Genomic DNA, 12347 nt, shown 5'->3' with positions numbered 1-12347 from the left:
GGTGACTAATTAAGAAATGGCATCGTAATGTTGTAAAGCTTGACTCAACAAAAATGGATGTCAATAGTCTCTCACAACTAGATTGGCTATGATTTGGATGAGCCCAAAAGTAATCATTACAAGCTTATAACCTAATCCTCATACTCCAGGCCTACTTCTATTTAATTTTCTTAGCTGAAATGAGATTTATAATGAATGGCTATTGTCCTCACTAAACAAATTAATTAATCTACTACTTCATCATCACTCTCCACAATAACCCATGTTCTTGTGGCTTTATTCCCAATGGTTCACAACCAAGGATCTATTGAAACACTAACTATTAACTTAAGTGATTTTGATTACAAAATTCCACTCTATTGTGCTAAATATATAGTAAATGCTAAGGTCAAATTGGTTTCAGTAATTCAAACTAACTAGATGAATTTTGGCCATGATGTGCTAACAAACAAGGGAATTAGTTCATAGGTTGAATATCATTGTCTGGATTATAGATTTCAAGTCTATTGTGCTAAATCTATAGTAAATGCAAGGTCAAATTGGTTTTAGTAATTCAAATTCAAGCTAATGACAGGATAACCTATGCTGAGTGTCACATGAGCATGAATATCATGTATAATTGGGATCACACACATATAAGGTATGCTACATCCAATTATTAAATTAGAGTCACAAATCTATAATGTATTACTACCATGTATACTTTATTTATTTCAAATTGATCCATCGATTGGAATTAAAAATGATATCAAAATAATTTTAATACTTCATGTGTTCCACTTTAGAAATATATAAGATATTTGAAGAAACTTGAAATGATTGAAATGTCATTTCTATCAAACTAACAAACAATTTTAAGGTGGTGAATTCTATAGAAACATTGCAAGAACACTTCAAGTCATCATCAAGTGTTTGGGGGACACCCTACGGTAACCTATCAAATTCTAGGATTGCTGACGTTGTTGTTCATCGTAGAACCTCGCTGACTGCCTCTTCCACCATTTCTGATTTGAATGTTATCTCTTTGGTATCCATCTTGGTTTGCACCAGAAAAGCCACCATTACCACGTCCAGGAAAGGAACCTCGTCCAGCTCTGTTGTTTACGAAATAATTTGGTCCATTTCCTTGAACGCGATAGGAATAGCCACCACGTCCTCTTTCTCCATCATTTGTTAAACCCTCCCCAGGAGGGCGTTTCTCCCTGATAAAGACTTGACGGCCACCAATTAGAATAGGGGATGCATCAATTGCACGTTGGACTGAAGCTGTTTCTTCAAAATCAACAAAACCAAAACAGTATTGACTCCCTTTGCTACTCTTAACGCTAATCCCAGAAGGCTTAATTGCCCCAAACTTCTTAAACTCCTCCCCAAGTTGGGAAGCTGTAACATTCACAGGCAACTTGTTGATAAAAATAGAGAACCCACTTTCTTCTGCAGTGCTTTTAACAGTCCTAATGACATGATTGGAACTTGGTGCAGTGGAAATGGAAGTAGTTGCTGGACGTTGAGCTGAATTTCGTACATCCCTTCCCGTCACGAGAGACGATTTCTTAACTGCAACAACGGGTGGTGCTGCATTTTGTTTAAGAATTGAAGCATAGGTCGTTTGACTTGCTTGGACCTCTGCTGGAGTTTCTTGAGAAGGAGGCAGTTCTCCATTTTGAGCTTGTTCAATTTCTGATCCCTTTTGGCCACCTGAGTCTTCTGTGACTTCCTTCTGCTGCACGTCATTTTTATGTACCTCCTCAGCAACATTAGCAGGTTCCTCCAGCGCTGTTGTGGATGGCTCACTCACATCGCTTTGACCTACTTCTTCAGGTTTGACAACTGGGCCTGAGACATCATATGCTTTGGCAGCATCTTCCGAAACATTTTGCTCTTGTCGTTGTGGTGCTTCACCTAAATACCTTACAACGTCATTCAATACAAAGTACCCCCTTTCCTGAGGAGCGAGGGAAAAGGATTGAGTGAATGTTCGCGTTCCACTGTTTTTAAAGGTAATTGATCCAGTAACCAAAACATGTAATCCTTTGTTATAAGACAACTGTGAATCGGTTGTCTTGATCTCGACCTCTAACGCACTGTAGTCTGGGGAGGTTACCAGCTGATTGATACCCCCCACAGTAGTCACCGATATCATTTGTCCACTGGGGTCCGGGCGACCAACTATGCTGCAATTCTGATAAAATTTGTACAGCGATTCAGGTGACCGAACAAGAACATTGTAATAGTGGTTCACAAAGGCAGTCCCAATCTGCTGTACATCAGGAACCTTAGGTATGGCAGCTTGTTGGATGGCCATTTCCCTGACAAGAAACTGTTTGGAGTTCACCGAAGAAGATTGAATTCGCTCCGAGTTCGCTTCGAGTAACAGAAACTGTGGCCAATCAAACCCACCTCTTTGTCAAAGCTTCCTTGCGCTAATTTGTCTTTGCTACTTCTTGCCATCAACGTCAGGTTGGTGTTGATATATATTAATATTTGAAATCGGTATGGCCGACAAAAAATTTCAAACTCGTCAATCGTCACGTTCGACATCAATTGGATTTGGAGGGTTTCATAATAAATGTTCTTTAAAGAATATTTATGTTTTAAATAAAGTACAAAAATATGTATACGTGTAAGAGTTTTGTAGCTAAAAAATTTACGTGCAAGAGTGTTGGTTGTAAAAAGTTTTTAAAAGGTTTAACGATGATGATAGTGGTGTAAAAAGTTTTTAAAAGGTTTACCATGATGATGAGAGTGGTTAACTTCCACTTAGACTAAATTCTTGTATTGTTTTTTAGTAGTTTTTAATTGATGGGTAATTTTTTTCAGCATTAGACAATACCTCTCTTTCATATTGTGCACATTTAGAACCTTTGAATGGAGTAGTCATTGCCTCAATCATAGTTTGAAAATGTTATGTCACTTGAAAGTTGACCTTAGTGTTTTCACCACCATAATTCCAAGGATGCCACATCATTCTAAATTATTCATGGAAAAGGGGTTACCCACATGATCATCACAACAAGGGCTCCAGAATATTGTGTATTTTAACCTCAGTGGAAGAGTTGAGGTAGTCTCACCTAACCACTAATTATCATGTTGTGTTGTAACTTGCCACTAGGAGGAAAAGGTGTTCCATTTTTTTTATGCATTTTGTTTCACAAACAAACTAAGGAGCACTGGCACATAGAGAGGATTTTTTCAATATAGCATCCATGAGACACATGTCTTACTTCATTATGCTTGCAAACATTCTTTATTCAAATAAAGAGAGGAGAGAAACCTCACCTTCGAGTTGGGTTTTCTCTCGAGGTTATATCTTTTCTCAAATAATGTACTCTGATTTCTTATTTAATTGTTGTCTATTTTCTACATAATTATAATGTGCATGGGTAGATAACTAAATAGTAATTTACAAATCCATAAATGAAAAGAGAAATAAACCTTCATAGTGTAGATTTGGGATTTTAAGTATATCCAGGACAATTTATGGATAAGAAAAGAGAGAGGCCACTTAAAGAAGCTATTGTTGGGTGCATATTGGTAGAATCAAAATCTAGTGAAATGCAAGATTCAGAATATGAACTTCAATATAGCAAGATAGTAGAATACATTTAATATATGCAAGATCATGCTTTGATCTACAAGTTTATAGGGATGTGGATTTTTGGAAAAGAATTGATCTAGTGGATCCAAAATAAATGGAATCCTAAAGGAAAAAGTAAACTTGGAGTTAGGAGACAAAGGCTTATGTACAAAAAAAATTGCTAGTATGGAGAGTAGAACATAAATTTTATAGCAAGATCCTTACTTCTTCAATAATGCGAGGATTTTCATGAGATTATAGAAGGAGAAATACAACCCAAAGAAGAAACCTTTTTTTTAGTTATTTTGGTTCATCTCTAAATTATTTCTCTCCTAAAGGAATACTACGAATAAGAAACTCTCCATGGAATCAGTAATTCCTTTGCCAACTTAGTTAATTTTTTTAAGTCTACAAAAAGAGGATGATAACACATCCTATTTCACTATATGTATCTATATGATTATATCATAGCATATATTAGCTTTAATATACATTTATTATCAAGAAAATATCTAGAGTCATCATTAAACTGTGGGCATGTCCTATTTTGATGTCAATGGTGCCATGCAATTGGACACATGTTCAAGGATTTCCCTCTTATCTCAAAGGAATTCATGTGGATTACTCCACTAATATAAACCAAGAACCCTTTGAAAAAGCCACATAAAGAAAAGTGTATATGTGGTCCTAAGGGGAAGTGAGTTCATGACAAAAACCTGTATATAAAAATAAGTTTGAGTTTCTAACCTCCCAAGAGGCTATCTCAACAAAACATGATGATCATGAATCCTCCAAAATGGAGAAGTAACCCAAATGCATTATTAATTTTAGAAAAGTACAAGTTGAAGACTCAACTAGAATATTAGTAGAATCCTTTCCAAAATATATGGCAAAAATAATAATTGAAGAAGATAAGACACATGTCACTTCAAAGGACATGGATCTATGTGAATAAATCCTATTAGAACTAGCAGAGTATTGGAATTGGGAAGTATCCATAAACTATTCTATATCATCATATTCATATCCTTCACAAAGATTATCTCAAGGAAAACAAACGAAAAGTTAATACTCAACATGAATCCAAGTATTTGAATCCTTATCTAAGCATTTAACATCACACATTTAAAGATCCTTGTAAGCTAGTAAAGATGGTAAAAAAAGTATAGCATTACTACAACAAGGACTTGATCAGACAAGTTGGAGAAATGTTGGCTAATTAAGGATGGTCCATGTTGATGAGAAAGGAATTTCCTTATACCCAAACCAAAATTCCATGAATATAATATATTTGAACATTAGAGGCCCCAAAATATATCATAGAATAAATTCTTCTTAAGGAACATATCTATTTATATATTCGTGTGATGATACTTCGCCCGTGATACTAAATGTTTTAGTGAAAAGGTAAGTGAAATTGCATTCTAGAGTTGGAAAGGTGTTCAAACACTAGCAATGGATGCTAGTAGTCACACATGGGGACTTGTTATGATTTGGAAACCTTAGAAACTAATAATTATACACCTACTCCTCATATTATCTTGCCCTCTTTCTATTTAATTGGCTTAGATGAAATTGGATATATAACCAATGTCTATGGTCCTCACTTGACTCTGAAAAAAAATAACTTTCTTCAAAATTTAAAAAATCTTGGACCCATTCTAGTACGATCTATGGTTAATATGTGGTGATTTCATTGTAATAAAATCAATGGAGAAAAAATGAGAATGGATATTGTTATATGAAACCTATGGCTGCAGACAAAAGTATCCTCCCTACAACTAGTGGCCTACTCTAGAACAACAGAAAGAAAATAATATAATGTCACCATTAGAGAAATTGGAGAATGGAAATATGCTTAATGGGATCCCCAACAAGCTTCATTCTCCTCTCAGTCTATAAGCTCGAGTCATAGCTCTCATCCCTATAATTTGATCTTGCACAAACACTCAACACAAACCAAATATCTATGACATCTATGTACCATTATCCAATAACTCTATTCAATGGATCAACATAGCATTGAAATATATGAATGTAAACATAACATAACACATATGGGAAAACAATATACTCTTTGTATTAATATGAAAGGGAGAGAGTTTACAACCAAAAGTGGAAACTGATCTTGTAGAGATCTCCCCAAGTTGACTTATCCTTCCTTGTCACAATGCACACCTCAAGGTCATCCTTATGCATGGAAATGATAAATCTCTTATCATCAAAGAAACAATATGAGGGTATGATTAGTCTCTAAATTCCAACCCTCATGTTGCACATGGCTATATATTTATAGGAGACTGTGGTAGTTTAGAAATTATTATCCATTTACCAATCGATGCTTCAGATCCACTTAGAAGGGGACGATGAGCTCAAGAGGTAAGAGGTTAAATATTCATATCAGATAGGATTTAAATTTCATATCCAAGGTAAATGGTTGTAACAAATCCTAGAATCTTCTAGAAGAGGAAGCTTCAGGATTTTTTTTATTTTTCTTGAATTTCTAGAATCAACACACCCCAAATAAGGAACAACCTATTGTTGATGAGAGAAGGCGAAGAAGGGAGAAACGTGCTACTCAACATAGTTCCCTAAAGGGCCAGGGTCCGTTGGGACTTAAAAGCACTAAAATAAGGTAGTCAAACTCAGAAACATAGGGATTTTGGAGAGTCATGCATACAACTTTGTGTAGGTATGATGACAAGGTGTTCATGGATGTTGATTGATCTAGTTGGTAGGCCTATTTAGATGTGACAAAATGGCCTATAAAAGATTGACCCTGAAGTGCAAAGTTAGAAATGACAAGTGATGACTAAAGTGCTTTACCTTGTGAAAAGTTTGAATTAAGAACATCTCCTTGAATCATCATTTGTTACAATATATTTTCATCATGATATAGTTGTTGAGGGAAGCATACCCATATTCAACACATAAGCTAACATTACATGTATAATGATCAAGAAGTCATGTCCGATGATGAAAAAGGGTGGATCAATGATTTGAGGACTATTCGTATGATCATCGCCAACATACATTACGATCCTATATTAATCCTAAAATCACATCCTAGATGGATGGACCTAGATCTTGGGTCTTCTATCTCATTCACTGGATCATATAATGTGTGAGTCTAACCATGTGAATAAAGGAGTTGGAGTCAAACATGGTAGACACCATATGATTACTCTCCAATGATGTCAGTTGTTAACAAATGTGATAGAAACCATTGTTGGTGTCAATGGCTGTCAACGTACAATAGTACAATCTGCATGGCGTGAATGAATGACTTGAAGTTGAGCACCACACAAAAAAATTCGATTGAAGGCCATTGACGAAAACCTTTCATCGGGAGTGAGGAAAATTTCCATTGATGGCTTTGATGCATGATGGCCTTGATGCATCCCCCATAAATGACATGAAACTGGTATCATGATTTGAGACAGAACGATTTTAATATGAAATTGGTTTAGGAACGACAAACATGAAGGTAGGCTTAAACGTATCGTAGTAGATATCAATTGAATGACTTCTCTTGAACACATTAGTGACACTGAATTAAGTTGGAATCATTGACCCAAAACCAAAAAAATAGGCTTTGAAAAGGTATGATGCACCAAAAGACAAGCATATTTCCCAACTCAACGACGACGAAGATGAAGTGGAAGAGTTTCATGTTCAAGATCAGCTCGCTATCATTAACACATTTATTAATATGTTTTCCAATTTCCCCGCCATTTTTTGTCGGTAACTCTTTATTTTTAATAAGCTTGAGTAGGATAACATATGCTTCATGTGTAAGTTCATCATTTGGATGAATCCTTGTAAGTATGCATAATGAACTGTGAGAAGGAGTGGTTAGGCCTCATCATGTTTGACACTTACATCGATGTTTAAGTTTTTTATGAGTCCAACAAAGTTCTAACTCGAGTCCTTTTCATGTTTAGAGAGTTTAAAAAGGAAAACTCCAAAGGCTCCTTTTCCTAAATAGTCTCTTCATTCCGAAAAGGTAGCAAACAATAATCACGAGGACCTATTAGCCATGTTCGACTAAGGTATTCATTTTTGGTAAATAGTTTATGTCAATCTAGAAAAGGGTTAAACTTATAATGAGTAGATGTATTTTCATTTACTTTAATGATTTTGAAAATACAAGTGCTCAACAATATTTTCACATTTAGGATTCTGAAAAGAGGTGAAAGAGAAATCCATTTCTAGTAGTGAGTGGTATAAAAGGGTAAATATTGGTTCTCGTCATGATGGAACTTCTTAAAACATGTAGAGGTCAAGTGGTTGGCTCATAAGACCACTCATCATAGCGGTTCCTTAGGAAAGGGTAAGAAAAACAAGTGAAGTTATATGATTCGCCAAGGATATTGTGACAATGGAAAGAGAAAACCAAGGTTCGTATGGTAGAAACAGGCTGATAAAAATGGAAATCACAAGAATAGGATGAGAATGGTTTCATTTTTTACACACGCTTGAAACATGGGGAACTATGGTTGAAATTGGTTTCATTTTTTGACAAGCTTGAAACATGAGAAAAATTATGTTTGAGAGTGGTTTCATTTTTTACACAAGTTTGAAAGAGAGAAAAACTATTCTTGAAATAGGTTTGCATGCCCCCAATATAATGACTAAATTCTAGGCATATTCCCTTGAAGCTTCATTTAATTCGCCTAAGTAGACTATCGTTTACTAATAGGTGGATGGAAATAAGGTTCATTTACGAGATCAAGTGAGAGACTCAACTCATAATTCACAATATCTAATCAAAGGTTTAGATTAGAAGGGGATTTGTTTCATTTTTTAGCGATCTTGAAATCAGAAAAAAACTATGCTCATGAAACATTGTCTCAGCTTTCAAAAAGCTTGACATAAGAAAAGAACTTTGTCGCAAGAGGTTGTTTCATTTTTTAACGAGCTTGACACAAGAAAAAAAACTTTGTTCCAGGGACCTAATCATGACCATCAAAAGCTCAAAGTTTCCAAGAGGTTCTAATCATATGAGAGAATAATGTTCTGGAAGCTATCAAAGGATCCAATGGAAAGATGAGGCTCCAATTCTCCCAATACATGATGCACTACATCACTTACTAGATTATCAGTAGATGCCGCCATGGAACAGGTTGCCACAAAATTAATCTGTGGTGGGGAAGATACCACTTGCATATAAGGAACATTTAGTGATGCTATTTTATTAGGAGTCAAATTAGGACTAACAAACAAAAGTTAGTCAATGATCACGATCCTTCCTTCATGTGGGAAATTCTTCACATGAAAGAGTGAAGAGAGAAGAGCTCCCACGCCATAAAAATAGTCATGCCCAAGGAGTAAAATAAAATCCAAAGAGACTTGGACTACCTTCCCATTAATATAGACAATATTTCCTCCCAAGGTAATAGGAAAATGAAGAAGGATCCCAAACATTTGACTCGTTCCTCTATTAAAATTCAAAAGATTATGGGCAACAGGCACAAGATGTGAGAACCGGAAGCTTGCCAAGTAGTTGAGGACAAAATATTAAAAGACACCCATTCATCTATGACTCTCCGAGGTACAGACATATTATAATTCTATACTATAATCTAGAAGATCACATAAGGAGGAAGATGATATCTTTCCAATCGACTCCAATCACAGGAATGGACAATACTACTAGGAGGGGGTGTGAGGGGAATTGGAGAACTGCTCCCTTGTGTTATGGGACTAGGATAATTTTTCCGGTATGTTGTGGTAACGGGAGAATTTCCCTCCTGTACTGTGGGAACAGAAGGATTGTCTCCCTCTTCCATTGAAACGGGAGGCTTTCCCCCCCATCTCATTAGAATACGAAGAAATGAAAGAACCTAAGAGATATGCACTTCACTCCCTACAGGAAAGGTACGATCAACTAATGTTGGAATTGAGTCAACCATTACCTCAACCAATGGTTGGTAGATAACGGACTCATGTAATTCATGTTTAGAGAGAGTGGAATTTATTGGATTTGAATTGTGATCAATCATTTCATCATCTAGTGGAGGATTAGGGGAAAATTAGGATATAGTAAGGTTTTCCGAAACTTTTGAGGATTCATTCATATAAGGAAAAAGGTGAATAGGATGATTGGCTTCACATAACCTATAGGGAAACTTGACTTTACCCTTTTTCCCATGGGCCTTGCTATTAGTAGTTGAATTTTTATCACCAACATGATCTCGAGAGGTTGATGGCAAACATTGATGTGAGTCAGTTGCAACAAACATAGTAAAAAATTCCATGTAATAAAGTTAATAAAGGAAAAAATAATACCCAAGGTCATGGGACACATATTCCAAGCTGAATGTTGGGAAAAACATCCAAGTGCGGGTATTCATTTGGTTTATTATGGCTAAGAAAATTGGAAAAGGAAATGACAAAGGCTAGAATGGCATGAGGCATTAATTTGCATTTTATTTATGAAAACAATGGAATTTATGAGAAAATGAAGGTGAAATGTCACAAGTTTCATGTGAGGAGGAAAATGAAGGAAAATAATGGAAAATTGAAAAAAATAGAGGCCTCATTAATAAAAAATCTTCTAAGGACGACTTGGTACCTTTTGTTAGCTTAGTTTTGGAGATCTCTCTCTCTTCTCTCTCTCGCACTCTTGGAAACTTAAAACATTCTTGTAGCACTCTAGCATTGGATGGAGAAAGCAAAGGAAGGTCCAAGAAGTAAAAGATCAAGCAAGGAAGAGCAAAATCTCGTAGCTACATCAAGATTATTTGTGGGTATCGATTTTCATGTGTGATTTCCTTGCTATTTTTGGGTATGCATTTTTTATTTTGTTCTCTTTTTGTCATTGGCATGGGTCTTTCCAGGTGTGAGAGTATTCATCAACCCTACCTTTCCATTTCTGGATAACCATGATGTGATGGGTTGTATTCTATTTTGTTGATCTAGATTACCATCAGGTCTCAAAACTGAGTGAGGTGGTCTCTGAAAGAAAGAACACAATGCATATGAATCCCTCAACCAAACTGTGATTGTGGAAGCCAAATTTTTGTGTGCCTTGGAGGGCCGAGGAATCATCGAGTGTTGTATGATGGGATATACAATAAAGCATATATGTTTATTCTCTTGATGAGGCCTATAAATCCTTGACTCGTGAATGACGGGATATAAGGTAAATCCTAGAGGATGGAGTCATGATTAGGCCTAGGAATCCTCGACTATTGTATGGTGGGATATAGAGTAAAGCCTAAATACTAGTGGATAGGAAGAATTCCTCATGGTGTAGGTGGAGAAATCAGGTGGCATCCATGCTTGTCTAGGGCCTAGTGGTCTGATGGGGATTGCGACAAAGCCTCAGCAAACCTGGCTTGGTTTGGTTTTGATTCCCACATTCCTACTTGGAATATGGCATGGAGGTGATTGGCTAAAAGAAAGATTTGTTTCCACCATTATATGTTTAGGTGGTTCATGGAAGTCCCATACCTGGCTGGCTCTTCCTTTCATTAATAATAGCTTCTTGTCTTTGATATTTCACATGTAAATGTGGCTTGTATGTTTGTTATATGCATTTTATTTATATTGGTTATATGATGGTTATGACTATATTTTGTGACAGATTTGATGTATGGCTCTCATCGTGTTTTGATTTTCCAATGAATGTATAATGAATATATGACCTAATAGATGATAATGCAACTATTTTGATAAGGAAAAAATTCTTCTTTAAGAATCCTGGATAAGTATGTGATCCCTATGCTTAGATATGTTTTTATGACATGTAGAATGTATTTTTGTCACATGTTTGATGAAATGTCTGTCATCGGTAGTAGGGATCCAGTCAAGTCATTGATTAAATATTTGCATTAGTAATATTGTCTTAATGTTATTTATAATTTCTGAAGTTTTCATGAAGTCATGGCAAGTGTCGTCAGCCTTGGCCTTGAAAAAGTGGTAGAGGATAAGGGGCCATTGTTATACAACAAAATGAACTCCTCATAAACTCAGAGGTGAAAGACAGCATGACTAAAGAAAAGACCACAATTGTAGGCCTTGAATCCACACTAACGCTGGTTTTGCATTGCTAACCTCCTTTATAATGCTTGTTACCAAGCATAAGGGAGCGTTAGTCACCCTGCTAACTAAAGTTGTTAGACCAGGGGCAGCATTAGTAAAACTAAGAGATGTTTAGTGGGTCAAGCCAATGAATCTGCTGAAAAATATCTAGATATTTATCCCTAAATTTTCTCAAGAAAAGTAGGGAAAGTCCCAAAAATCAAACTATTTGGGGAAATTCCAATCTGAAAAGGAAGGCAAAAGGGAAAGAGCTAGAATAAGAGGAAGGTTCATTGCTTTTTCCCTAATGAACTGTAGGATGAGCTTGGCAGCCCTAACGCAATTGCTACATAACCAGTGAGAGCGCCATTGTGAAAGGGGTCAGAGCATTTGAAAGGATAGCCTAATAAGCTATTGAGCATCGACTCAAATCTGAAGAAGTGAGCTAGAAGAGAGAGAGAGAGAAGAAGAAGGGTCAAGGGAAGACTGATACAACGGATGGTTGTAATCACTCTTCCATTATTTAATATAGAACTGCAGTTGTGTTCCTACTCCATAGTGTCAGTATTATTGTCCGTTGAATTGTTCATTTCAACACTTGTTTAGATGAGTAGTTAAGTTATACACTAATATATGTTTATTGTACATTCTTACATTACTTTTCAAGAGCGTATGTTGTGATTGGTTTGCCTTGTCCTTTGTGCAGGAATTGTCTTGGAGCCGACTTTGAAGGAGTTCTTTT

The 12347-nt window shown here is 36.0% G+C and overlaps 1 protein-coding gene across 1 annotated transcript; it reads right to left on the bottom strand.

The window, feature by feature from the left end:
- Positions 1 to 937: 937 nt before the first annotated feature.
- On the bottom strand, positions 938 to 2305 carry LOC149256125 (nuclear transport factor 2-like). Its single transcript, XM_089455238.1, has one exon. The coding sequence runs from the start codon at positions 2303 to 2305 to the stop codon at positions 938 to 940; it is 1368 nt and encodes a 455-aa protein (XP_089311364.1).
- Positions 2306 to 12347: the final 10042 nt, after the last annotated feature.

Source organism: Pinus tabuliformis, chromosome 7, assembly GCF_031772625.1.
Source record: "Pinus tabuliformis cultivar Carrire ecotype Pingquan chromosome 7, CPIR1, whole genome shotgun sequence".
NCBI lineage: Eukaryota > Viridiplantae > Streptophyta > Pinopsida > Pinales > Pinaceae > Pinus > Pinus tabuliformis.
Note: the sequence above shows the minus strand (reverse complement) of the source record. Positions and strands in the feature narration are given on the sequence as shown.